The sequence below is a fragment of the Amblyomma americanum genome, chromosome 1, assembly GCF_052857255.1.
Source record: "Amblyomma americanum isolate KBUSLIRL-KWMA chromosome 1, ASM5285725v1, whole genome shotgun sequence".
NCBI classification, from domain to species: domain Eukaryota; kingdom Metazoa; phylum Arthropoda; class Arachnida; order Ixodida; family Ixodidae; genus Amblyomma; species Amblyomma americanum.
The window spans coordinates 211,750,935-211,778,685 of record NC_135497.1 but is presented as its reverse complement, the minus strand read 5'-3'; the positions used below and the strand labels follow the sequence as shown (position 1 = coordinate 211,778,685).

The 27,751-nt window shown below is 44.9% G+C and overlaps 1 protein-coding gene across 2 annotated transcripts in view; it reads right to left on the bottom strand.

Annotated features, from left to right (window-relative positions):
* mdy (diacylglycerol O-acyltransferase) overlaps nucleotides 1-27,751 on the bottom strand; it is a 206,274-nt gene that overhangs the window by 6,432 nt on the left and 172,091 nt on the right. For both annotated transcript variants that reach the window (XM_077648416.1, XM_077648417.1), the window contains 3 exons: nucleotides 20,706-20,818; nucleotides 19,200-19,353; nucleotides 6,090-6,152 (listed from right to left, as the gene is read on the bottom strand). In XM_077648416.1, the coding sequence (XP_077504542.1) occupies nucleotides 6,090-6,152; nucleotides 19,200-19,353; nucleotides 20,706-20,818 (330 nt within the window). The remainder of the gene's footprint in view (nucleotides 1-6,089; nucleotides 6,153-19,199; nucleotides 19,354-20,705; nucleotides 20,819-27,751) is intronic.

Below are 27,751 nucleotides of genomic sequence, written 5' to 3'. Positions count from 1 at the left end.
CACAGTCATGGCTGCCTTATACATGCACCATGCAGCTGACGTCGTGCAATTTCTATGCATGCACACACAGAGTATCCAATATGATGTGAACAAAGAGTTACTGCTAACTGCTTTCTCCACACTACTGCCAACAATATAGCTTCAGTTTCATATGCACAACCTCTTCCAGTCTTTTAAGCTGGATGATGGTTCTATGGGGCTTAACATCCCAAACCAACTCAGGCTACGAGGGTCACCATAGTGGAGGGCAGCAGATAACGCACACTGGCTTTAATGCGTACTGGCTTTAACGCGCACTGGCATCGCACAGCACACGGGCCTCTAGCATTTTACCTCCATTGAAATGCGACTGCCGCAGCCAAGATCAAACTTGCGTCTTTCAGGTCAGCAGTCCAGCACAAAAGGTGGAAGATGTTGCACACATGAACCTAAAGCAGTATTGCTGGCAATATTCTGGGAAAAAGCAGCAACCTTTCTAACAACCCATCAAAATGTATTGAGTTTTAGGCAACTGGAAATGCCAAAAACTTTCGATTGCAAGATATAACGTGTCGCCACTAACCGAAAGAAAAAACCGACTGTATTTCAGTCAAATTCACTCATCACAATGAAAAACAATATCATATTAAGGACAAGCTAAAGAATTGAAAGCTTCTCTAGACTCCAATAAAGTCAATTTGCAACAAATTAAAAAACAGGATAGAGAAGTTTGCTAATATTCAGTTACTACACCACAATAACAAATTTAATTACCTATCAGCACACTAATCTGAATTTCATGCAAGCTGCTATACTGAATTCACACTAAACTGCTTCTCTGGCAAAATAAAGCATGACCTAGATATAGAACATAATGTTTGAACTGCATTTGTTGACCTCACAAAGGTCTTCCAAAAAACTGGTCACAAGCTTCCTTTTTTGTTACAAATTACATATCACTTTACATGCACCCATCTATCCAGCAGATCACAGGTGTCTGATATAAACAGAAACTTTTCACAACCTAAGCTAGCATCATGCACATATCACTTACATGTGCCAGCCTGATAAAGACATTAAAGTGTGATTGTGATAGTGTGAGTGTGATAGATGTGATGTTGATGGGACCTAGGTACTGGCTTGAATAAACCGGAAATAACTGATAATTTACTATTATATGAATATAGCGTTTATCTATTCCATCATCTGAGAAGAATGTCACAACCTAGGAAGCACGATTCACTGAACACCATTCATAAGATTGTAGCAGGACAACATCTGGAAAAAAAAAAATTCAAGCTCAAATTAATAATCTAGGGCTCTTTCAGAACAGCCAAATTTCATTCTACTTGGGAAACTTGCTTTTTGGGGCAATGGTTTCAGTCTTATTTTTGTGCAGTACAGTTGATAATTAAACATGAACGTTAAGAGAAAACATACACATAGCCCCAGTTCACGCTGCATTATGTCAGTGCATTATGCCTGTGGGGACCTGCCCTGCAGCCCCCTGTGTTTGCTTTCCCGTGAGGCACCGTGCAGCAGCAGCCTCACCTCGAGGAGGAACGCATTCCCTTGTCAGTTACATTAACTGGCAGGGGAGGGTGCCAGCTGCATGTGAGAGACTGCTGAAGCCCGCGCGCGGGAGAGGGGGCATGGGGCTCTTTGGCTGGGATCGTCAGCGCGAGCGGACGTGTCGTTTGCGGGTCCGCTCTTCGCCGGCTGAGCGAGAAAGCGACGGGGAGACCCGCTCCCGTATTCTTGTCCCGTCCGGCCTTCGGAGTACGTCCCTTGCCCTAGCGTGGGCGAACATTCGCTTGGAACCTTGCTGGTGAGTCGGACGACCTCGATTCATTAGCGTACCTTGTTGCTAGCTGGCGTTATTGTTGCTGTAGCAATAAATGCTTGTTTGTGTCAGCCAATGTGTCGTTCCTTTGTTCCCTCAGAGCAAGGCCCGCCGTGGTTGGCGTGCGCTCGGTAGCGTACGCGATCACGGGGTGGGGTCTGGGCGGCTTTGAACCGTGTCAGCTGCGATTGAACGGGGAGAACGTACTTATCTCCCCAAAGCAAACCCCACATCTGGTGCCCAATGTGGGGCCCGCTCTTGGAACATTGGACGACTGTCGGTGCGGTTCGAGGAACGCTATTTGTCCGGACTTGACAAGTGCTAGGCCTAGAGTGAATTTTGATCGCTAGTACCTGCGGCATGCTTTGAGTGCGAGGTGTATTGCGCTGCAGCATGTTTGAACTTTTCGACATGCTCAGCACATTTTCCACTGGAGTTTCTTCGCGAGAATCACTTGATCCGCATCGAGGGAGCGCGAAGCCTAGCGCCCGCGGAGTTTACGAAGCCAGAAGAGAGTGAGTACGGAAGCCACGTGGGTGGTCCGAGTTTCTGTATATATTTTCTCTACTGTCTCTTTTTCGACTCTGGGAGTCGCGGCTCCGGGAGCCGGGTGGCCTGGGGCCATGGGTGCTGCTACGAGCTCGCTGGTATTGCAGCTCGGCACCGGGCGCTCCAACACCGTCCGATACGGTGGGCGCCAACCGCTCAGAAGCTGCTTTGGGCAGTGAGCGGGGTAGGACCGCCCCACAAAGCTGATGTCTACTCGTGGCTGCGCGCACGTGACCCTGTTTCGGGTCTTTGTTGTGTTCACGGTCGTTGTCGTAGTGGTAGTTAAACCTGAGGCTTTTCGGAGCTGCCTGCACCATGTCAGAAGAGACACGACCACCGGACCGTGTTGTTGAGAGGGGGCGCACTTTGCTGCCCGCCCGTTTTTTTTGTAATCTCGAACGAACTGAGCAGTCTCGTTCAACTCAAGAAAGGGCTTTGTTCACTTGAACTTTGCGTTTGCACAGCCGCCCGACACGTTTTGCTAGCGAGGTAGGCATTGTGCTACGAGGCCCTTGCAGATGCCATTTCCCCTCCCGTGACCTACGTTAAAGGCATGCCGAGAGCATTTCGGCAGTTTTGCAGATCCGGTGGAGCCACCCAGGCTTGCTGTCCAGTGCACATCGTCTCGCTGCCACCTGCTGCGACAGAGCAGCCTGTATCCTGTTCTCCGCATCCATCCGGGGCAGCTGTGGCGAGACCAGTCAGCAGTCACCTGCGGCTGCTGCTGCCCTGGCGACTACTGCAGAATCCTGGCCTGCAGTTTTCCCACTGGCCTTCTATTCGCGGGCCTGCGGACACAGTAGTCCGCGGGCCATGTGAGTTGTCCCAGCGGAGACCTTCACGCCGCCTTCGGAACACCGCAGAAGTCTGCGTGGACGCTGTCGGCGTGACCTCCGCTGCAAGATGTGCCTGAAGGACATGAAGACCAGGAGACTCCTCCATAGCATGTACTTTCAGGCGCGTGGGTCTATTTAAGATTGGGGGGATGTGGGGACCTGCCCTGCAGCCCCGTGTTTGCTTTCCCGTGAGGCACCGTGCAGCAGCAGCCTCACCTCGAGGAGGAACGCATTCCCTTGTCAGTTACATTAACTGGCAGGGGAGGGCGCCAGCTGCACATGAGACGGCTGAAGCCCGCGCGCGGGAGAGGGGGCATGGGGCTCTTTGGCTGGGATCGTCGGTGCGAGCGGATGTGTCGCTCGCGGCTCCGCTCTTCGCCGGCGGGGCGAGGAAGCGACGAGGAGACCCTCTCCTGTATTCTTGTCCCGTCCGGCCTTCGGAGTATATCCCTTGCCCTAGCGTGGGCGAACATTCGCTTGGAACCTTGCTGGTGAGTCGGACGACCTTGATTCATTAGCGTACCTTGTTGCTAGCTGGCGTTATTGTTGCTGTAGCAATAAATGCCTGTTTGTGTCAGCCAATGTGTCGTTCCTTTGTTCCCTCAGAGCAAGGCCCGCCGTGGTTGGTGTTTGCTCAGTAGCGTACGCGATCACGGGGTGGGGTCCGGGCGGCTTTGAACCGTGTCAGCTGCGACTGAATGGGGAGAACATACTTATCTCCCCAAAGCAAACCCCACATGCCACAGCTGGAGCAGTGACCAAGCTCACAAGAGTGAGGTGTTGGGCTAGTGGCTATTGCGTAATGAACAAACCAGCGCTAGGAACAAGAACAAACACCAATAATGAAATGCACAGAGCACCGACTGCCAATTGAAAATTTATTTTGGAGCAAGACATTTAAATAAGCAACAGGAAGGGGCAGAAGACGTGGTATTGCCGCTCAATTGCCAGAAATCTGTAGTTACATCAAAGATGAAAAATTTACAAACAAGGTTAAAGGCGATAAAAATCAATGCTTTAAAATGCCATGTCAGGAGAATAACAGGTAAAAACGATAAAAATGTGGTCAAATGGGATGGGAAAAAGTGAAGGCAAATAAGACACAGCAGAGAATAAAAACAAGGCCAAAAAGGATAAGTCTGCCCACACCCACAGGGGACCGAGAGGTTGCCAACATTTTAACAGAGGGAGAAAGTTTTTTTGGAAGCCAGAAAGACAGCATCCACACCTGCATATTGCGCATCCTTCTTGAGGCAATGGCTGACTTCGTGGACAATGCGTGATGCCTCTGAGCATCACGTCCCTGCAACATCCAGCAACAAGCGGCAAAAACTTGGTGCAACGCCCTACATCCATGAAATTCAGCTATTGCCTCAAGAAAGTAGCACAACGTGCAGATGTGGATGTTTTCTTCTCGGCTCCCAGAAAACTTCCTGCGCTCTGTTCAAAAACTAACCCTCCAGTCCCTCATAGGTGTGGGCAGACACATCCTGATCAGTACATTCCCTGCGGCACTGTAGTAATCTACTCTGCAGTGTCATGTGAGAAAAGGTACATTGGTCAAACAAGCAAGTGCATCAACACAAGACAGAATATGAAAGGAATGCTAGGAATATCGCAATTTCTGGGCATCTCGCCTAGCATTGAAAGAAATGATTACGTGAGAGAACTGCACTCCTGATTTAAATTGTGTCATTATTGGCAAAGGACGAGACAGGTTATCCATGGAAATCATAAAAGCACTTGAAAGCCATCATGGCAATGATCAATGCATAAGCACACCTTTTCTCAGTTTGGGAAGGAGCTGGACTTCCTGGGTGCTGCGGTCATGCATAGTCTTTTCCATGGGCTCATTCATAGTTGATTGAATCACTGATCTCTTGTTCTGAACAAGTTTCAACCAACCCCTTTTGAACTTTTTTTATTTTTTTGCTGTGTCTTCTATGGTTTTATTGCTTCTACCCATTCTTTTTGGTCACGTTATAATTGCTTTTCTTCTGCTATGGTCCTTTACGCCATCTATTTTTTACCCCTTTAACTTTATTTTTGTGTCCTTTTTTGTAATATCTTTATCTCTGAAATGACTACACTGATTTCTGTACATCATGCAGCAATAACTCATTTTCCACCTCTTCCTGTTGCCTATTTAGACGTCTTGCTCTGAAATAATTTTTCAGTTGGTAGTCGCCACTCAGGTGCATCTCATTACAGTCAAGCCCAATATTACGAACGGTGGTGGTGTTACCATCAAAATATGTATTATGGCTATGGCACAGTCTCAGATAAAACAAACAACAGCGGCTGCACAACTCTTATAACGAACAAGGACATGCCTTAAACTCATACCCCGAGAGCACGCAGATCGAAAAGTGTCTCCCAGCTCCCGTGATCTCCCCCCAAAGAAAGTATTGATCCCCCCAAAACAATAAAAAAAGTAGCATTTAAATGGCAGTTAACCGCCGGCCAAGCGCGCCCAGGCAGGCTAGTCCGTTTGCACTGACTTGCACTGACTTGCACCTGCACTGACTTGCACTGACTTGCACCGACTTGCACTAGTCCGTTTGCACTGACTTCTCATCAGCAAACCAATTATCTTGTACGACTAGCACATGGATACTCCTGCCTGAACATACAATACTTCCACAAAAACTGCGCACAGCAACCCTCCACAGAGGCCAATCCTGCAATTTTTAAGAGTGGCACATGTGAGCATGCATGTGTGTGTACACAGAGAGAGAAAGATAAGCACAAACAACATCAGCCAGTAACTGATAGCCTCCAAGAAAACATGCCTGCACAGAAGCTAGAAGTCATGCGGGTAATTTTTTTTTTGCAATCACCTACTACAGGAGTCAGTCAATTAAAAATTTTCACTGACTCACCTGAGCAAGCATACCAAAGAAGGCCCACACTCTGAACATCTTCAGCGGGACGCTGACGAGGTACTGAAACAGGAAAAATAATATATTTTTTCCATTGCAGCAGTTTGGTCACTATTACTGTTGCTTACACTGAACATAAAAGTTTATACATCAATTACATGAAAGTGGAATTTCTCACAAGCTATGTCTTTCACCTGATAATGAGCAAATTTGTTTGATCCTCAGATATTGCATTCTTATAAAACGAAAGGTTTCAACTGACATATCAATAACCATATTATGATATGCCAAGGAGTCCAAATGCACAATTGCAGCAGGTGCCCATGTAACATGAGTGTTGTGTTTTATGGCACATAGGCAACTGAGGCCATCATGCGCCAAGAACAAGGTATAGGAAAAGTCTTTTGTTGAATATTATAGAAACGCAAGAATCATCCTTGCTCTAGCGGCCCTCAAACATTAATATTACCCAGTGAACACATACACAAACTTTATAAATGGCTACAAGTAAAAGCTTTAAAGAGGGCCGGGTAACCTCAGTAGCCTTCCTTGGCTGCGGAAGGACATCGGGGCTCCCAACCAATCAAAATAAAAGCCTCAGCTTTCTTCTCAGGCATGAGAAATTGGCTGAGGTGTACTAAAATTCAAACAAACCAGTGGGTAAAAAATTTAGCCTCTTGAGAAATCCCGTTTCGTTAAGAAAGCTAAAAACATGATATATCAACAATTGCATCATCTCCTAAAAGCAGTGTGGGATGAAAAGGAATGCATTTATTATAAAATTCAGTAAAATACGTTTTTCTTAGTTCTTCCAGTTCTACACAAGAGAATAAAATGAGGTTAACCGTGAGTTCATCTCCGCATTCTTGGCGAACAGGTTTGTCTTGTTTTGTTAGTAGGAAGTTGTGCGTAAGGTGCGTGTGGCCTATTCGGAGACGGAATAAGATCACTTCCTTGAAACGTTCTTTGTGCACGCACGACTTAAAATCACCTAAAACTGGTTTTACCAAGTGTAGTTTATTTTTGACCTGATTGTTCCAAGCCGACTGCCATTTGTTTCTTAGTTTCCTTGCTACTAATTTCATGCAATCATTAAACGGCATATTTACTTTCATTATTTCCTTGCCACGGGCTTTACCAGCACACACATCTGCTCTCTCATTGCCTTTTATTCCCACATGACTTGGGACCCAGCACAGTTTTATATTTTGTCCTTGAGCTGTGGCAATTACTATGTTGTGTATGATGTCACCAAGCAGATGGGAGCTTGCATTTTTAGAATGGAGATATCTAAGTACACTTAAGGAGTCTGTGTAAATAACAGCATTTTTGAGGTTCTCACTTAGTATTTTTTTATGGTCATCCATACTGTGTAGCACTCCGCGGTGAAGATGGAGGAACACTGTGGTAGTCTTACTATTTGCTCCGAATTTACTCGCACCGCTGCGCTTCCTACGCAACTATCTGTTTTTGATCCATCAGTATAAAATTCTGTAAAACTACTGTATTTTTCTTCAAGGGCACGGAATTCTTGCAATATATGTTGCTGTGGAGTTCACTTTTTACGGAAATGTGCAAGAGTAAGGTCACAGATTACAGGAAAATTGAACCATGGAGGCAGTGGACCACGTCTTCGAGCAACACCAGGTAATGCATCCATTACGCCGAGGTTTTTGCACATATCTTCAAAACGCAGAAGTGGCCTTATAGCTAATGGTTTGTTGTTAAATAGTGTTCTAGATGGGCACATTGTGACTATTTGGTGACAGATATGTTTAGGTAGTGAACGGATTTTTAAAACGTACAAGCAAGTGAGCGTGGTTTTTCTCTCTGTAAGCGACGGCTCGTTGGCTTCCACATAAAGACTGTTTATCGGTGACGTCCTGTATGCACCGGTGGAAAGACGCAAGCCTAAATTGTGTACTGGGTCTAGCCGTTTAAGGTACGATTGCCTCGCTGATCCATAAACTATGCATCCGTAATCTAATGTAGAACGTACTACAGAGCGATGAATCCGTAAAAGACAAGTCCTATCGGAACCCCAATGATTTCGTGAAAGTACTTTTAGTATATTCAGAGATTTAGAAGCTTTCTTTTTGAGTATGTTTATGTGTGGTAGGAATGTGAGCTTTTTGTCATAAGTCATTCCTAGAAATTTGTGCTCATCTTTAATTGGTAGTGGGACTTCATTTAAACACAGGGAAGGATCAGTGTGCAGACCTCTTCTAAGCGAAAAAAGAACAGCTACTGACTTTTGCGTGGAAAACTTGAAACCGTTTCTGTCTGCCCATGTTGTTAGTTTATTTACTGTCATCTGTATTTGCCTCTCACACGATGTAATGCTAGAGGATGGGCAAGCAATCTGGAGATCGTCGATGTAGACAGAATACATGATAAATTTTGGGATTACTTTTTCTACGGAATTCATTTTTACTATAAAAAGCGTGGTGCTTAAAATGTGCCCCTGAGGCATGCCGTTCTCTTGAATGAAATTCTTAGAAAGAGTGGCACCCAGGCGTACTTGAAATGAACGGTTGGTCAAAAAGTCACTCAAGCATTTTAGCATTCTACCACGGATTCCGAGGTCTCCAAGGTCGCGCAGTATGCCAAACCTCCAAGTGGTGTCATAGGCTTTCTCTAAATCGAAAAAGACCGCAAGGCAGTGTTGCTTGTGTATAAATGCTTCTCGGACTGTGTTCTCTAGGCGGACTAGATGGTCGGTTGTAGAGCACGCCTTTTTAAACCCACACTGATGGATGTCAAGAAGATCACGGGATTGAAATATAAACATTAATCTAATGTTAAGGACGGTTTCGAAAGATGTCGCAAGTACGCTTGTTAGGGCTATAGGTCTGCAATTGCCAGGGGAGGTAGGTACTTTTCCCGGCTTCAACAACGGTACAATTATGGCTTTTTTCCCCTGCCTCTAGAATCTCTCCTGATAACCATATTTTGTTGAAAAATTTCAGAAGCGAGTCTACAGCATGTTCGGACAAGTGGGCAAGCATTTCGTAATGGACTTCATCTGGTCCTGGTGCAGTCTGTTTACCCGAAGAAAGTACACTGTTAATTTCTTGTAGTGTAAATGGGCTATTATATGCTTCGTGAGCACTGCCCTTTATCGGCAGTCTTTCTTTTTCGGCTGCGTTTTTATATTTTAAAAATGATTCTGTATAGTTAGAGGAACTAGATACAGTGGAAAAATGTTCGCCTAATATGTCTGCTTGTTCTTTTATATTTGTCTGTACACCAGGGGCGGTCAGAAGAGGAACTGTGAATGGAGAGTAGCGACCATCCATTTCGTGTACTGCCTCCCACATTTTTTTCGAAGAGACTTGGCTGTTTATCGAGGAAATGAAATGCTGCCAGGATGATTTTTCGGCATTTCGACGTATGTACCACGCTTTTGCTCTTGCTTTTTTAAAGTTTATAAGGTTCTCCTGTGTTGGGTATCGGCGAAATATACCCCAAGCTTTATTTTGTTGTTTTTTTCCCTTCTTTGCAATCTCGTGTCCACCACATTTTATGGTTGCGTTGTACTATTCCTGAAGATTGGGGGATAGCCAAGCGTGCGGCAGAAAGAATGCAATTTGTGAACTTGTCATTTATTTCATTTACATTAGGATTTCCTAACGTAAAATTTTCTAACGTGGCTGCTGTTCTAAACAGCTGCCAGTCTGCTAAATTGAGCTTCCAACACCGTGGTTTTGTCTGGGTGACTGATGGTGGGGATGACAGGCAGATTTTAACAGGGAGATGATCGCTTCCGTACGGGTTGTCTAAGGCATCCCATTTAAAATCGTTAAAAACTGAATGAGAGCTAAAAGACAGATCTAAAACACTCATTTTTCCTGAACTAGGGAAGCAATAAGTAGGTTTACTGGTGTTCAATAAACAAATATTGTTGGACAGTATAAAATCCTTAATAACCTGACCTCTGCTATCGGTTTTCTCACTGCCCCAGAAACAAGAGTGTGCATTAAAATCGCCAACTATCAAGTATGGCTCCGGTAACTGTTGTAAAAGGCTCTCTAATTCATGCTGTCTTACTTCGAGATGTGGTTGAAGATATACGCTACAAATTGTAATGGTTCTGTAACCAACCATGGTGGCTGCTACGGCTTCGAACCTAGTTTTGAGTTTGATCTCGCTAGCTGCTTTGATCTCGCTAGCCGCCGTCCGTCCGATGTGGACGGCACGGGGCTGCCCTGGGTCGTGTCCATCGCCTCAGCAGAGGCGCTGGACGACCGTGCAGGATGCACGCTGACTTTTGAGTTAGACCTCGACCTGTGGGAAGAGGTCTTGAGGCCCGCTGACCCGGGGGTCTGCGCAGCCTGCTTTGGGATTGGCGGAGTAGTATCAGCTACTCCACCAAGGGGCGCGGATGGCCCTGCCATAGGCCCACTGCGTGCGGCCTGGACACGTGCCGAAGCCTGGTGTGATGCGCCGCGCCCACGCACCACATCGGTGAAGGTTGTTTTCGCAGTGAAGGAGAATCGGTTTGTTTCGGCGTATCGCCTTCTCGCTTCCTTGGAAGAAACGTTTTCAGTGGTTTTCAGAGTAATTATTTCTTTTTCTTTTTTCCAGGACGGACAAGCCCTGGAGTATGCAGCATGGCACGTGTAACATGAGTTTAGTTTTATATGCTTATTATATGTGTGTCCCCAAATGTTTTAGTTCAAATTTGGTCAAAACTGGAGTAGTACATTTAGATTTTAACACTAATTTTTATAAATGAAGTGGAAAATATGGGAATAAGCACTCTAGAAGTAAGCACTGGGGAGATAGTAGATAACTGCGTATTGCCTTGTGCTCACATGTCACAGGAGCTGCCTGGAATTAGTAATTGTCTAAGCATTTGAAAGCTTTTGAGAAGTCGAGAGCTCCAAATAAATGTCGACCGCCTGGCTGCTTTAATGTGCGCTGAAATTACCTTAGTGAACAGGCGTTTTGGAACCAAAACTGCCATTTTATTTTGCCAGTGTGTTTGTTTTGATGACTTATGGTTTTTTCATGCATGCGCACCAAAACCAGTGTTTACAGGATAACTGCAAAAGGGACGATTGTTGGGCTAGTTGGTTCATGATGCTGGAATGAAACAGCGTGAAAACACGGGACTACAGAAAGGAAGAACAGAGACACAGTGCTGTGTCTGTGTTTGGACATGGAGAAAGCCACCCTCAAGTTAATTCACTTACATCTCAGATACACAGGCAGAACATATTCAGTCCTCTTTCAGGCACTTTGTACGGCAACATATGAGTAAAAAATCACTATATGATGACAATAAAGGCATACATTTTTTTTTATTTTCCTTACACGATTTAATAGACACACAGGTGTTTAATTATCCTTTTGAAATACTATGTGCACAATTGTGTAAAAAGCAAACTTCCAGCTTTTTCTAAGAGTGAGCTGCACCTAGAAGTGATTTCTTTGTTTCAGGCAAATTTGGCATTGTTCACGTAGCAAATAAAATAGCTTTTATGAAATATTGCCAACGCAGTAAAAAATATTTCGAGAAACAGTGAGCAGGGCAGCACATCATCCACCATTATTATGCAGGCATATTCTGCCACTAGTAATAATATGAATTTTTTTTCCAATTTCGAGCATAATCTGCATTTCCAAAATATAAACTGACTCCACGATCATTCGGGTGTTTACTTGATCAGTCCTGGAATTTTGACGGTGCTCTTTCCTTCGATTATGATGCTTTGTACAAAATTTTGGTACATCCGTGCAAAAAATTAGCCGTTGGTATTTTGCACTGGAAAACTAAAATGATCTTTCTTGAGGTCTGAACATACTATTTAGGTGGAAGAATATTTTGTTTTTGATGGAAACAAAAATTCCACCTGAAAGGGTGGAAGACAAAGCAGCCACCTAACGCCATATTTTCTTTAACATTTAACTGTGTCGCTCTAAGAGTTTCTGAGCTGTAAAGTTATGTACTATATATCCATGACCCAATATGCAAACTCCCATTATAACATATAATGACTGCAAAACTGAATTTTTTATGGATGCTTTATCAGACACAAAGCTATCAACTCAAAAAGAAAACCACTTGAAGGGAGTTAATTTAGCTGCCGCATAGCAAAATGTACGTTTGAAACAATTTTTTCTTGATTAAATAAAAAACAATCTACTCGTTAATCGGCTGACAGAACACTATAGGTGCATTACAGCATGATAAATGTCACACTTTTAGCACTTTCATTTTGTATGCGCTGCTATATGGGAGAACTACAATGCATTTATAGATGTTGAGAAAGAAAAATTTTGTAAAACCTTTTGTTATAATAAAGTCACTTATATGGCAAGAATCCTTCAATTACAATCAGTGTTCTGGCGAAAGCTAAACGGCTCTAAAACAGCTATACTAATGTGCTCAAAGTTCAACACTGCACAAATATTTAAAAAATCCTGAAATAAACAGGTAATAATCACCATGACAGCACATTTATTCAAGTACAAAAAGGATGCAAGTAGTGCCTGGCGACCATTTATGCCAGGATCCATACATAATCTTTTTGGTATCTTTATGCTAAAATTGAGGTGCTACATTTGATGCTACTGCACTGACCCCATTTTTTCATTCTGATACTTGTTCCAATTGATGCAAGGCATGAGAGCAAGCATGAGCATGAAAAAAATGCACCCCCTCTCCCTACCACTTCTTAATGGAAAGTCACCCTAACCACCAATATTGTCAGCCTTAAATTACCCGTCCCTGTCATTTCGGCTTCTTCCTTTTGCCTGCTTCGTTACTTGGGCGCGAGAGCAATGCCTCCTGGTGCAACAGGGCAAAGATAACATCCTGCTGATTCCCATGAGCAAGTGGCATCAGAATGTGATGGTGGTATCCTGTGCACTCCAGTGTACCTTCATAGCACCACGCAATAAGGCTAGCATATTCTTAGTGACCTTGTGTAGTGCAGCAGTGTGACCCGATTAGTCCCATTTTTCTGGTCGAAGTGAAAAATGGAGACCTAACAATCAGTATTCGTGCTCCTTTACAACAATCTGTTCAAAAGTGGTTTTGTTGCTTGCATTGTTAGTGGTATTACATTGTTAAATGATTACCTGGGTCTTCTATTAACAGGGGCTTACTCTAACACTGAAACCTCCAAATAGTTATACAAATTTCTTGAGAGGTCAGAAATTTTCATTCAAAAAATACCCAACCAGTGTGCTGAAGTATCACTTGACATTTACTGGAGCCTTTGAAAGCTCTAGTATCAAGAGAAATGGCAAAGTAGGGTGTGCACATTACATGAATGCATAAGGGGGATTTGCAAATGCTAGTTTATATGTGCATGACAACCGAGCAAAGCACTACAATTATATAAACTACATGCTATGCATTGCAAATGTGTTGAATGATACAAACATATCGCAAAAATAGGAAACCCAGCTGTAGAACACTTATTTACTTATCTTTCCTCCAACTATCACAGTGCTCTGTCTAGCTCGTGACACCAATTGATCTTCATAGGTGATATGCTAAATATGATCAGATCAAAGCAAGCAGATTGTGAGCAAACTTAGCAAAGTTATGACTTGTGGGGATTCGCGCTGTCTCGAGGGCAGCCTGTGCTGTTCCTGTTCAACTCCTGCGAAACCCCGTCCGCTAACGAAGGCCTGGTACGGCTCTGGATGCCGCCTTACCCCCGCTGGGCCCTCCGGCCGCGCGGGGATCCCGGCTGCGCTCCGCGGTCTCGTGCTACCTTTTCCTCTGATTGGGCCGCGGGGACGTGACGTAGGCGAAATGCTGTGCCTGCTCCACTGCCGGTCACGGGGGCTGGGGGAGGGTTGGAGAAAGGCGGGCGACGAGAGCGGAACACGGGCCGGACACACGCGGCAAGGTACGTGAACGACCGTTATTCCCTGCCCCCGAGGCCTTTGCCGACGTTCATTCGCGTGCCTTGTCGCACAGGGCACTAAAATCACACGCCGAGAGCCTCGCGCACCGCTCTTGTGGAACCTGCGAGCACCCGGCGAAGCCCGCCGAGTAACAGCCGCCGCTGACCTGAGGCAGCCGCGGCTCGCACCAGAGTTTTCCTGCCGCACCGGCCTGCGCGCACCAACCCGTGTCTGCACGCGCATCTGCTGCGGCCCACTGTCGGGTGGCAGTGGACGCCAGGTGTGCAGTAGTTGGAGTACCATACAGTGCTTGTGCTTGTGTTGTCTGTACAATAAATACGTGTACTGTGAACGTGCTAGTTCTCCTGGATTGAGAGCGCACGAGCGCGGCAAGAGCAGACCGGACCCATTTCAGCTCAGTGCTCGAACCACGCAGTGGGTCTCTCTCTTCGCACGCCCCCGGGACATATAAGGAAGCCCACTCTTGGGCTATGTACTGACCCCGTGCACGCAGGCATTTAAGGAAGAGCCCACATCTCTGGCGGGGCACTTAAGGAGAGAGGAATGTGGGGATTCGCGCTGTCTCGAGGGCAGCCTGTGCTGTTCCTCTTAGACTCCTGCGAAACCCCGTCCGCTAACGAAGGCTTAGTACGGCTCTGGATGCCGCCTTACCCCCGCTGGGACCTCCGGCCGCGCGGGGATCCCGGCTGCGCTCCGCGGTCTCATGCTACCTTCTCCTCTGATTGGGCCGCGGGGACGTGACGTAGGCGAAAAGCTGTGCTTGCTCCGGTGCCGGTCGCGGGGGCTGGGGGAGGGTTGGAGACAGGCGGGCGACGTGGGCGGAACACGGGCCGGACACACGCGGCAAGGTACGTGAACGACCGTTATTCGCTGCCCCCGAGGGCTTTGCCGACGTTCATTCGCGTGCCTTGTCGCACAGGGCCCTAAAATCACACGCCGAGAGCCTCGTGCACCGCCCTTGCGAAACCTGCGAGCGCCCGGCGAAGCCCGCCGAGTAACAGCTGCCGCTGACCTGAGGCAGCCGCGGCTCGCACCAGAGTTTTCCCGCCGCACTGGTCTGCGCGCACCAACCCGTGTCCGCGCGCGCATCTGCTGCAGCCCGCTGTCGGGTGGCGGTGGATGCCAGGTGCGCAGTAGTTGGAGTACCATACAGTGCTTGTGTTGTCTGTAGAATAAATATGTGTACTGTGAACGTGCTAGTTCTCCTAGATTGAGAGCGCACGAGCGCGGCAACAGCAGACCGGACCCCTTTCAGCTTGGTGCTCGAACCGCGCAGTGGGTCTCTCTCTTCGCACGCCCCCGGGACATATAAGGAAGCCCACTCTTGGGCTATGTACTGACCCCGTGCGCAGAGGCATTAAGGAAGAGCCCACAAACTAAATGTGAAAAATGTGAAGAAATTTAATCTTTACACTGGTTATGGATACTCATATGGTAATAAAGAAGCATCTTTACAGTAAGCAACTGATTTAACAATAAGAAGAGAAACTAAAAATTTTTTTCAGAGCTCATTTGCCATAGATATGTCTTGCACACGGAGCAGCCAATTTTTAATACTACAATGGTTACCACACTGCAATAATGAACTACGCTGTGCATCAATTCAGTACAGAAGAATCAATGACTATATAATTAAAATATACCGTACTCTGGTTATTTTATTTAGTACAATTTAGTAAGCATGATCATGGCACCTTTTTCAAAACGCTGTACAAAAATGGCTTAACGATTGCTAAATTGAAACTCAGGGAGCCGAAACTATACCACTGGGTAGTCCCCATTGGCTGTCCACCACACTCTAGCACAGTAATACGTAGAAGGAATAAGCAACTAAGCCAGTTTTATCAATTAGTGTTCCCTCCCAGTGCTGTTGTGGGATTCATTGGGTGAGAGTACGATAGAGGCAATGTACAGTGACTTTCAGTGTATGTGGAGCAGACAAATGTTTATTTCTCCCAGTCCTTTAATTATTTTAGGCAAACCACCGTTCCCATAACCTGGAGCCGTGAGTACGTAGGCAGACTGCAGGTGACATTACTCTATAAACACTACCATATGAGCACAGATTATAACACATAATGCATGGGCTTCAACAGCAATGAAGTTGGGACTAGAAGCACTGTATACAGTGGAACCACCTTTTCAGGCACCATTTATAGTATCCACCGGAAACAACTATTCTTCAGCCTAAATAGAATATTCAGGCTTCAAGAAAGAATTTTTCAGCACAAAATACCGCCGCTAACTTTTTATAGCGATCCGCAAAATTTTGTTCAAAAAGTCATATTTGATAGAAAGAGCAACACTGAACTGCCAGGACTTGTCAAGTAATAGCCAAAGGATCATATTGAAGATGCACATTATGCTTGAACTGGTAGCAAAATCTGTCTGCATAAAAACGGCAGACTACGTGCTACCCTGCTCACTGTTTCTCTGAATATTATTTACAGCGTTCACTATATGGCCCAAAAAAGCATCTTGCTTTCATTATTAAGGATCCCAGCAAGCTCCATACCTCCCCATGTGCGTCCAAAAAGGATGGAATGTCCCAGGCCCAGTACAACATTCATCAAACATGTACAGACCGTAGAGGCAGGACATAGAAACACAAGCAAAAGGGAAGTGCTCCCACTAAGGGTCTAGGAACGTTTTTTAAATAGTGTTAAGCAGAAACAAAAAAGAATCATAGCATTTTGGTCCCAGAAAGGTAACTGGGAAGAACGTTTCAGGACCAATGCGTTTCGGGAAGAAATAAAAACCAACTCCTCGCTCTCTTCTCTCTTTCCCTCGCGCCACAAGCTGCGGGTAGTGTTAAGCAGAAACAAAAAAGAATCATAGCATTCTGGTCCCAGAAAGGTAACTGAAGAGAACGTTTCAGGACCAATGCTTTTCAGCAAGAAATAAAAATCGACTCCTCGCTTTCTTTCCCTCGCGCCACAAGCTGCGGTAGTGTTAAGCAGAAACAAAAAAGAATCATAGCATTCTGGTCCCAGAAAGGTAACTGAAGAGAAAGTTTCAGGACCAATGCTTTTCAGCAAGAAATAAAAATCGACTCCTCGCTTTCTTTCCCTCGCGCCACAAGCTGCGGGGAGTGTTAAGCAGAAACAAAAAAGAATCATAGCATTTTGGTCCCAGAAAGGTAACTGAAGAGTATGTTTCGGGACCAATGCTTTTCAGCAGGAAATAAAAATCGACTCCTCGCTCTCTTTCCCTCACGCCACAAGCTGCGGGGAGTGTTAAGCAGAAACAAAAAAGAATAGCATTTTGGTTCCAGAAAGGTAACTGAAGAGAACGTTTCCGGACCAATGCTTTTCAGCAGGAAATAAAAATCGACTCCTCGCTCTCTTTCCCTTGCGCCACAAGCTGCGGGGAGTGTTAAACAAAAAAGAGCCCCAGAGCGCGGCAACTCTTGCTCTCATCACTGGGCTGTCGTGGACTTCGTAGAACAGATTCACGACATCTTTCCCGCGTACCTCGACGTGCCCACGTAATTCCTTTGGGACTGATGCAGCGGCGGTGCATCGCAAGTCATTTGCGCAGCTTCACAGCTTTACTCCATGATGCCGCTGTTCCAGGTGGCGTTAGCGGCGGTGGAGTTCAAGGCAATGGGCGACTCCTAGCACGCACTCTGCATTCCTTAGCGCCTCCGACGACTGTGGCGTGTTTTTACTGGCAGCATGGTCATCCACTGCGGTCATAGGCGGAAAGGACCTTCGGAGGCCAACCACACTCTTGCTGCTAATGCCCATGGATTAACCTGCTCTACCTACATCACCGTCCTGTCGTGGCGGTATAGTTTGTGTTGTATTCGCGTCCCTAGTGACACCCCACCCCCACTGGATTACTTGTGCCTTGATCACCTTGATCTTGCCTACCACGCCGTATTGTGCCGCTTGCGCGGTATGCTGTACCATGGGTGCGGCGCACCAGGGCTCCTACCTCAAGACATCCCCGTTCCCGTCTGGCACCAAGCAGTCTTATCTCCACACTTAGTCACAAGAATATAAAACGGGTTGTAACAAGGATGTAACGCATATGTTTGAGCGTTCGCTGTGCTGTGAGCAGGTGCAGGACAGAAGGATGTGTTGAATTCATGGTTGCAACTGTTGCAGCCTTTTATTTCATCCTTGGGTTTCTGTTGGCAACATCATTAAGGTATGTTGGTTATGCTTTTTTTATTTTCCCCTCGTAGAACTAAACTTTTTTTTCCTGTTTTGATAACACGTCGCTGAAGCTTACTCCAAGGCTCGTGCGAGAGGCAAAGCGAGAGGGAAGTTGCAACTTGCAGAAAATCCGTGACCTGAAACCGCGTACCTGTAGTGTACGCCCATCTCGTCTTTTCTTTTGGCACCCAAGTTGCTCTTAACATGCGTTTGCTTTTGCGTGTGCATATATGCTTTTGTAGCCCTTTGAATGTTTGCTTAAGCTACATATCAACTTTCAGCCTGTATTATGTTTTTCTTGTTTCATTTTTCAGATTTCTCAGAGCTAGAGAAATAAGTGGCCATTATTGTATGCTGGTGACGCAGTGCTATGAACATTGCGCATTAAATGGTGCATACATATACGCCTGCTGCTTGTATTCATTTAAATGCAAAAAGCACATCTAGTAAACTGAAATGACATCTGTATTGCGCTGCTATTTCCTGTTTATGGGCAGGATCGGGAGACTTTTTGAATTCATGTTTTCCTTTTTGTGTAAAATGCTAACACATTTCAAGTAAACAGGTAACTCCAGGATGGCCGAGCCAGCATGCATTCACACTTCCGGACAGATAAGCACACATATGTGTGCTTAGATGCCTGAAGGCTGCATGAAAAAGGAGAAATAATTTTATTAAGCCAGAGCCGAGAAATCGAGCATTAACCTTTTTGGGGCTTTCCCTGGGACGCACAACTTTTTGGACACTGCTGGTTGTGGGGACGTTTTTTGGATGTGTTCAGGAAAGATAAGCACCCCTTGGGGAGATTCCAAATGTCCCGACGGCCTATTTTTGGGAGATTTTGAGGAGGTGTCATGTTGGGATGCTAAATTCGCCTGAAACAAATAAGTCACTGCTAAGTGCAGCACACTTTCAGAAAAAGTGGAGAGTCTGCATTGCACACAATCGTGCACAGAGTGCCTTAAAGAATTAATGACAGCCATACTGCGATAGTAAAAGTGCACTGACATTGTTTACAAGTCTGCATAAGTTTATCTGATAAGGAATAACCACATACCTCATGAAAGAATGCTGACAAGAGGAAAACCATTACACAGGCCTTGCCTTTCGACATGCCAGATGCAACCAAAGGTTTGTAGAGGTGGCGCAGACACCACCTGTGCACTGGAATGTTCCAATTTTGCCAAAAGTACTGCACAGTGTCAGCATTCCTGAGGGAAGAAGAAAAAGTACTCTTGTTAACTAGAAAAGCAAAGTAACTTGAATAAACAGTAATCATCAAACTAAAACTTATGGAAATACAAAGGAGAATCTATCACAAGCAATGTGCAGTGAAGACACACTGCACAGCAACTTCTGCCCTATAGTGAAAGCTAGGAGGAGGGATATGGGGGCATGCCACCCAGCACCTGCAACGAGCATGACAACACACATCTGTTTCATGCCTGACATGGGCTGCCTTGCCGAATCTGTTATTTACACCTCACTTGTGTGCATTGCATAAAAAATCTCAAAATATCCTTGCTGCCAAATTTAACGCAAACTAGTGAACAGACCAGCCCACACTTCCATCTTTTATAACATGCCAGGAGCATTAAAGCAAATGCACAGAGCTACTTACTAACCCCTGTCATACCCATGCCATATTTATCCCCTGAAAAGGTCATTAAACAAAGAAAAAAGGTACATAAATGGCTCTAATTTTTCATGATGTGAAATGCTTCAAGCATCTGTAAAACACAAAAATATCTGCAAAAGCAATTTACCACCGAAAATAGTGTTATATCAGCCATTACATACTACCTACTCTTAGAACTTCAGAAAGAAAGGGTTGGTTTTGAATAGCAGTACACAAAATGCACTATTTGCCCATTGATTCCTTCCAAACTACTGGAGACTACCAACGGTGTGGTAGCATTCAAAACACAGCACTCTGCACAGAGTCTTCTTGCACCACCTACACCAGATCCTCGATTTCTTGCAAATGTTCGTCATTACAGTCTCATCACTATCTTCTTCACTTAAATAAACCTTGAAGGTGACACCCTCATTTCTTGCGATGTCATCATCCAACGGATAACACTCTTTCGTACTATAATGCCGCATGGATGGTGCCATGTTTGTCTGAAAGCGTGGGAAAATCTCATGCTAACAGTGTTAGCCTCTACACACAAGTGTGATGGTACACAAGCGTGCCGTCAATGGTACACAAGTATGCATTCAATAAAAGTGTGGATGAAAAAACAGATGGTGCTATCAATGTTTTAAGTGTAAAAACACCATTTGACAAGTGCAGCTCGTCAAAAGCTGTATAACACTCATGACAAGGTCAGCTCATCATAAGCAAAAAAAGTGGCAATTGCTCACAACGAGTCAAGGTTGTCGTAAGCCCTTAGGGGGTTAACCTTTGAAACCTCACAGAACTTCCAAATTGATATCTGCAATGTGTAGGACTTGCCAACTGATATTTAATGCGTGCAACATGGGTGGTGTGTGTACACTGAGTAATGTGTAGTCCAGTTATAAAAATAATTCTACTCGTAGCCTTGAGAAGCAAACTCACCACCAATCTCGGTAAAACTCTCTATCTGCAAAGCGCAAGAGCTCAGCAAATGTGTTCAGTGTTGAGTGGAAAAACCAATAAAATATTAGCAGCCAGATCAGTATGTTTGGAACCTGTGAAGAAAGAAAATAAAATTAACAAGTACATTGGAATGGGATGAAATCAAGCAAATGGGACAAGAAAAAACAGACAAATGTAAAGAAAGAAAATTGAAGAAAAAAGTTTAATCTCGATATTGACCCTCACATGCTCAGTTACCAAAAGAAGGCAAAGACTTAAAAAATACCAGAGACAGCTATATCATGCTTCTAAAAGAGCAGTTTGTGGATGTACTATATTGCACTCCATATAACTGCATCATGTCTGAAGTGAACATACTGATGTCTCCTCTTTAGAGCAAACCAAAGCATTATACAGATCACCAAGCATGCAGAAACATTCAGAGCACACTGTTCTGTTCATTGGCTGCTAAATTCATATTCTCCAACACTGTTATGCTTGCACTGCTTCATGAAGTGAGGCCCTACCGCATTTTGTGCATTACAGCTCATATGAGCACTATAGTGCAGGGAGACAAAACCTTCTAGAACATGAAAGTGTCAGCTGAATTGCACTGCTCTTTCCCTGGTGACTTGGCACTCTGCAGCTGCAATAGAACTTGGCATGTCCATTCGGTGCCTGCAAGGCTGCTTATTTGACAGTATGAGTACAATTGCTTTCCCTTTGCTCAGCTTAGTGCAGGAAGTTGTACTACAGCAGAGAACTGTGACATACTGCCATGAAAACAAAAATAAAGTGTTGTTAAAATGGATATGAAGCCAAGCACCAAATCTTAACAGCATCACATTTCAAGCCCTGTGCACACTAATGGATATGTCCCTGTGGGCACGAAATGAGCTAGTTAATAAACAGTCTTGACAGCACAGTGCTAGAAGGCCACTAGGCAATGCAGTGATAAAATTTTGGCAAAGCTTGTGGATCACATGACCACAGATGGCGCATAGATGAGTTGTGTTGTGTTGATGGCCTCAGACAACTGAGGCCATCATGCGCCAAGAACAAGGTATAGGAAAAGTCTTTTGTTGAATATTATAGAAATGCAAGAATCATCCCTGCTCTAGCGGCCCTCAAACATTAATATTACCCAGTGAACACATACACAAACTTTATAAATGGCTACAAGTAAAAGCTTTAAAGAGGGCCGGGTAACCTCAGTAGCCTTCCTTGGCTTCGGAAGGACACCGGGGCTCCCAACCAATCAAAATAAAAGCCTCAGCTTTCTTCTCAGGCATGAGAAATTGGCTGAGCTGTACTAAAATTCAAACAAACCAGTGGGTAAAAAATTTAGTCTCTTGAGAAATCCCGTTTCGTTAAGAAAGCTAAAAACATGATATATCAACAATTGCATCATCTCCTAAAAGCAGTGTGGGATGAAAAGGAATGCATTTATTATAAAATTCAGTAAAATACGTTTTTCTTAGTTCTTCCAGTTCCACACAAGAGAATAAAATGTGGTTAACCGTGAGTTCATCTCCATATTCTTGGCAAACAGGTTTGTCTTGTTTTGTTAGTAGGAAGTTGTGCGTAAGGTGCGTGTGGCCTATTTGGAGAAGGCATAAGATCACTTCCTTGAAACGTTCTTGGTGCACACACGACTTAAATTCACCTAAAACTGCTTTTACCAAGTGTAGTATATTTTTGACATTGTTCCTAGCCGACTGCCATTTTTTTCTTAGTTTCCTTGCTACTAATTTCATGCAATCATTAAACAGCATATTTACTTTCATTATTTCCTTGCCACGGGCTTTGCCAGCACACACATCTGCTGTCTCATTGCCTTTTATTCCCACATGACTCGGGACCCAGCACAGTTTTATATTTTGTCCTTGAGCTGTGGCAGTTACTATGTTGTGTATGAGGTCACCAAGCAGAGGGGAGCTTGCATTTTTAGAATGGAGAGCTCTAAGTACACTTAAGGAGTGTGTAAATAACAGCATTTTTGAGGTTCTTAGTATTTTTTCTATGGTCATACATACTGCGTAGCACTCCGCTGTGAAGATGGAGGAACACTGTGGTAGTCTTACTATTTGCTCCGAATTCACTTGCACCACTGTGCTTCCTACGCAACTATCTGTTTTTGATCCATCGGTATAAAATTCTGTAAAACTACTGTATTTTTCTTAAAGGGCACGGAATTCTTGTATTATATGTTGCCATGGAGTTCGCTTTTTACGGAAATGTGCAAGAGTGAGGTCACAGATTACAGGAAAATTGAACCATGGAGGCAGTGGACCACGTCTTCGAGCAACACCATGTAATGCATCCATTACGCCGAGGTTTTTGCACATATCTTCAAAACGCAGGAGAAGTGACCTTAAAGCTAATGGTTTGTTGTTAAATAGTGTTCTAGATGGGCACTTTGTGACTATTTGGTGAATGATATGTTGAGGTAGTGAACGGATGTTTAAAACGTACGAGCATGTGAGCATGGTTCTTCTCTGTAAGCGATGGTTCGTTGGTTTCTACATAAAGACTGTTTATCGGTGACGTCCTGTATGTACCAGTGGAAAGAAGCAAGCCTAAATTGTGTACTGGGTCTAGCCGTTTAAGGTACAATTGCCTCGCTGATCCATAAACTATGCATCCGTAATCTAATGTAGAACACACTACAGAGCGATGAATCTGTAAAAGACAAGTCCGATCGGAACCCCAATGTTTTCGTGAAAGTACTTTCAGTATATTCAGAGATTTAGAAGCTTTCTTTTTGAGTATGTTTATGTGTGGTAGGAATGTGAGCTTTTTGTCATAAGTTATTCCTAGAAATTTGTGCTCACAATCTTTAATTGGTAGTGCGACTTCATTTAAATACAGGGAGGGATCAGTGTGCAGTCCTCTTCTAAACGAAAAATGAACAGCTACTGACTTTTGCGTAGAAAACTTGAAACTGTTTTTGTCTGCCCATGTTGTTAGTTTATTTACTGTCATCTGTATTTGCCTCTCACAAGATGTAACGCTAGAGGATGTGCAAGCAATCTGGAGATCGTCGACGTAGACAGAATACATGATAGAGTTTGGGATTATTTTTGCTAGGGAATTCATTTTTACTATAAAAAGCGTGGTGCTTAAAATGCACCCCTGAGGCACGACGTTCTCTTGAATGAAATTCTTAGAAAGAGTGGCACCCAGGCGTACTTGAAATGAACGGTTGGTCAAAAAGTCACTCAAGCATTTTAGCATTCTACCACGGATTCCGAGGTCTCCAAGGTCGCGCAGTATGCCAAACCTCCAAGTGGTGTCATAGGCTTTCTCTAAATCGAAAAAGACCGCAAGGCAGTGTTGCTTGTGTATAAATGCTTCTCGGACTGTGTTCTCTAGGCGGACTAGATGGTCGGTTGTAGAGCACGCCTTTTTAAACCCACACTGATGGATGTCAAGAAGATCACGGGATTGAAATATAAACATTAATCTAATGTTAAGGACGCTTTCGAAAGATTTCGCAAGTACGCTTGTTAGGGCTATAGGTCTGTAATTGCCAGGGGAGGTGGGTACTTTTCCCGGCTTCAACAACGGTACAATTATGGCTTTTTTCCCATGCCTCTGGAATCTCTCCTGATAACCATATTTTATTGAAAAATTTCAGAAGCGAGTCTACAGCATGTTCGGACAAGTGGGCAAGCATTTCGTAATGGACTTCATCTGGTCCTGGTGCAGTCTGTTTACCCGAAGAAAGTACACTGTTAATTTCTTGTAGTGTAAATGGGCTATTATATGCTTCGTGAGCACTGCCCTTTATTCGCAGTCTTTCTTTTTCGGCTGTGTCTTAATATTTTAAAAATCATTCTGTATAGTTAGAGGAACTAGATACAGTGGAAAAATGTTCACCTAATATGTCTGCTTGTTCTTTTATATTTGTCCGTACACCAGGGGCGGTCAGAAGAGGAACTGTGAATGGAGAGTAGCGACCCCCCATTTTGTGTACTACCTCTCACAATTTTTTCGAAGAGACTTGGCTGTTTATCGAGCAAATGAAACACTACCAGGATGATTTTTCGGCATTTCGACGTATGTACCGTGCTTTTGCTCTTGCTTTTTTAAAGCTTATAAGGTTCTCCTGTGTGGGGTATCGGCAAAATATACCCCAAGCTTTATTTTGTTGTTTTTTTGCTTCTTTGCAATGTCGTGTCCACCACATTTTACGGTTGCGTTGTACTATTCCTGAAGATTGGGAGATAGCCAAGTGTGCGGCAGAAAGAATGCAATTTGTGAACTTTTCATTTATTTCATTTACATTAAGATTTTATAACGTAATGTTTTCTAACATGGCTGCTGTTCTAAAAAGCTGCCAGTCTGCTAAATTGAGCTTCCAACGCCGTGGTTTTGTCTGGGTGACTGATGGTGGGGATGATAGGCACATTTCAACAGGGAGATGATCGTTTCCATATGGGTTGTCTAAAACATCCCATTTAAAATCGGTAAAAACTAATGGAGAGCTAAAAGACAAATCTAAAACACTCATTTTTCCTGAACTAGGGGAGCAATAAGTAGGTTTACCGGCGTTCAATAAACAAATATTGTTGGATAGTATAAAATCCTCAATAACCTGACCTCTGCTATCGGTTTTCTCACTGCCCCAGAAACAAGAGTGTGCATTAAAATCGCCGACTATCAAGTATGGCTCCGGTAACTGTTCTAAAAGCCTCTCTAATTCATGCTGTCTTACTTTGAGATGTGGTTGAAGATATATGCTACAAACTGTAATGGTTTTGTAACCAACCACGGTGGCTGCTATGGCTTCGAATCTAGTTTTGAGTTTGATCTCGCTAGCTGCTATGCCAGGTTGCACAATGATGCCTACGCCTCCCGAGAGTCTGCTCGCCCCCTCTCGGTCACGGCGGAAGACAGTATACTTCTTTAGCACCTTTGTGTGCCGAGGGCCTAGATTGGTTTCCTACACACATAAAGCAATAGGGGAAATTGTGTTTAAAACGTCTTTTATGTTGTTATAGTCATTTGCGAGACCTCTGCAGTTCCAGTGCATTATGAAAGCCATCTTAATGTTGTGTGCGTGTGTGCAGATAAAATTAGATTAACTTTGATTTGGCCCCTTGACTCGGAGCCTCACGTTTTTTTGATCGATCCAAAGACCTCCGCCGTCCGTCCGATGTGGACGGCACGGGGCTGCCCTGGGTCGTGTCCATCGCCTCAGCAGAGGTGCTGGACGACCGTGCAAGATGCAAGCTGACTTTTGAGTTAGACCTCGACCTGTGGGAAGAGGTCTTGAGGCCCGCTGACCCGGGGGTCTGCGCAGCCTGCTTTGGGATTGGCGGAGTAGTATCAGCTACTCCACCAAGGGGCGCGGATGGCCCTGCCATAGGCCCACTGCGTGCGGCCTGGACACGTGCCGAAGCCTGGTGTGATGCGCCGCGCCCACGCACCACATCGGCGAAGGTTGTTTTCGCAGTGAAGGAGAATTGGTTTGTTTCGACGTATCGCCTTCTTGCTTCCTCGAAAGAAATGTTTTCAGTGGTTTTCAGAGCAATTATTTCTTTTTTTTTTTCCAGGATGGACAAGCCCTGGAGTATGCAGCATGGTCTCCCTCACAATTTGTGCACCGCGGGGCAGCAACACATTCATCTGACTGGTGGTCCTTTGAGGAACATTTCGTGCAAGTTTTGCGGCAGCGACAACTCTGTGAGCCGTGGCCAAACCTCTGGCAATTGAAACATCTGCGTGGGTTGGGCATATATGGCCTTAAATTTATTTTCAGGTACCCGACTTCAATGCTTTCAGGTAGTGCGCTGGTGTTGAAAGTGAGGATCATGTGTTTCATATCTATTTCCTTGTTATCCTTCCGGATCTTTATCCGCTGAACATTTAGGACATCTTGGTCGGCAAGGCCTTCAAGAATTTCTTTTTCAGAGAGGTGAACAAAATCAATTTCTGATATGATGCCTCGGACTGTGTTCAAAGATCGGTGCGACGTGATGGAAACAGGAATCTCCCCTATCGATACAATGTTTGCAAGTTTCGAGTGCTGGACGGTGTCACGTAGTTTGAGCAGTAAGTCGCCACTAGCCATTTTTGATACCTTGTACCCAAACCCCAATGTATCTGTCAGGCACTTTGCTACCAAGAATGGGGAAATCAGACTTGTTTGTTGTTCTTCAGCTTTGCTGTGAATGACATAAAATTTTGGGAATGACACTTTTCTTTTTTGAAAAAAATCTTCATCGTTCCGCCCTCATTTTAGAGAGCAGTCAGGTTGGGAATGGAGGGGAGCCATAAAAAAATTTAGTTTTTCAGCCACAGTGCCAGCCACCCACCACGGAGCCCAACAAGGGGACGGGACCGCAACTTGCACGCAAGTCCTGCCCACGCCAGCTGTACACCTCAACTATAACCAAATATGACGAAACCCAGAGTAGTTCGCCACACAAGGTTAACCCTAGCCGCCCATGAAGAAATGAAAAAACAGAAACGGCGAGGAGACAGGACAGTAGTCAGAAAGAAGATAGGAAAGTAAAAGATGTAGAGGAGGACAGGAAAAGGCGACTGCCGATTTCCCCCGGTCGGGTCAGGCCGGAGGTGCCGTCTACAGGAAGCTGGGGCCAAAGTGGTGTGTTGCCTCCGCCGAGGGGCCTTAAAGGTTCAAACGCTCGGCATCGGCTCAACCACCAGAATCCTCTTTTCCCCGGACATGGCGATGCCACGCACGGCGAGGCGCGGGTGCTCGGGTCCGTGGTGATGCACGGTTCACCATCATCCCCTTGTGGGGATGTCCCTGCGGATGCTCGGGAACACGCGGTGTCGCCATTCACCGACGCCTGCAAGCTGCAGGCGCCCCCCTGCGGGGAGGAGCATAGATGAGAGCACCCATTTTTAACCCGACATTAAATTGCACATAGATGAGAGCACCCATTTCTAATCCGACATTCCTACTAGCTGCAGTAGGCAAATGCAGAAGTTTTTGACTACAATGTACCATGCAAATAGACAACGGCAACAATGCTGTCAGCCCCAGAGAAAGTCCCTCATGCTGCTATTGC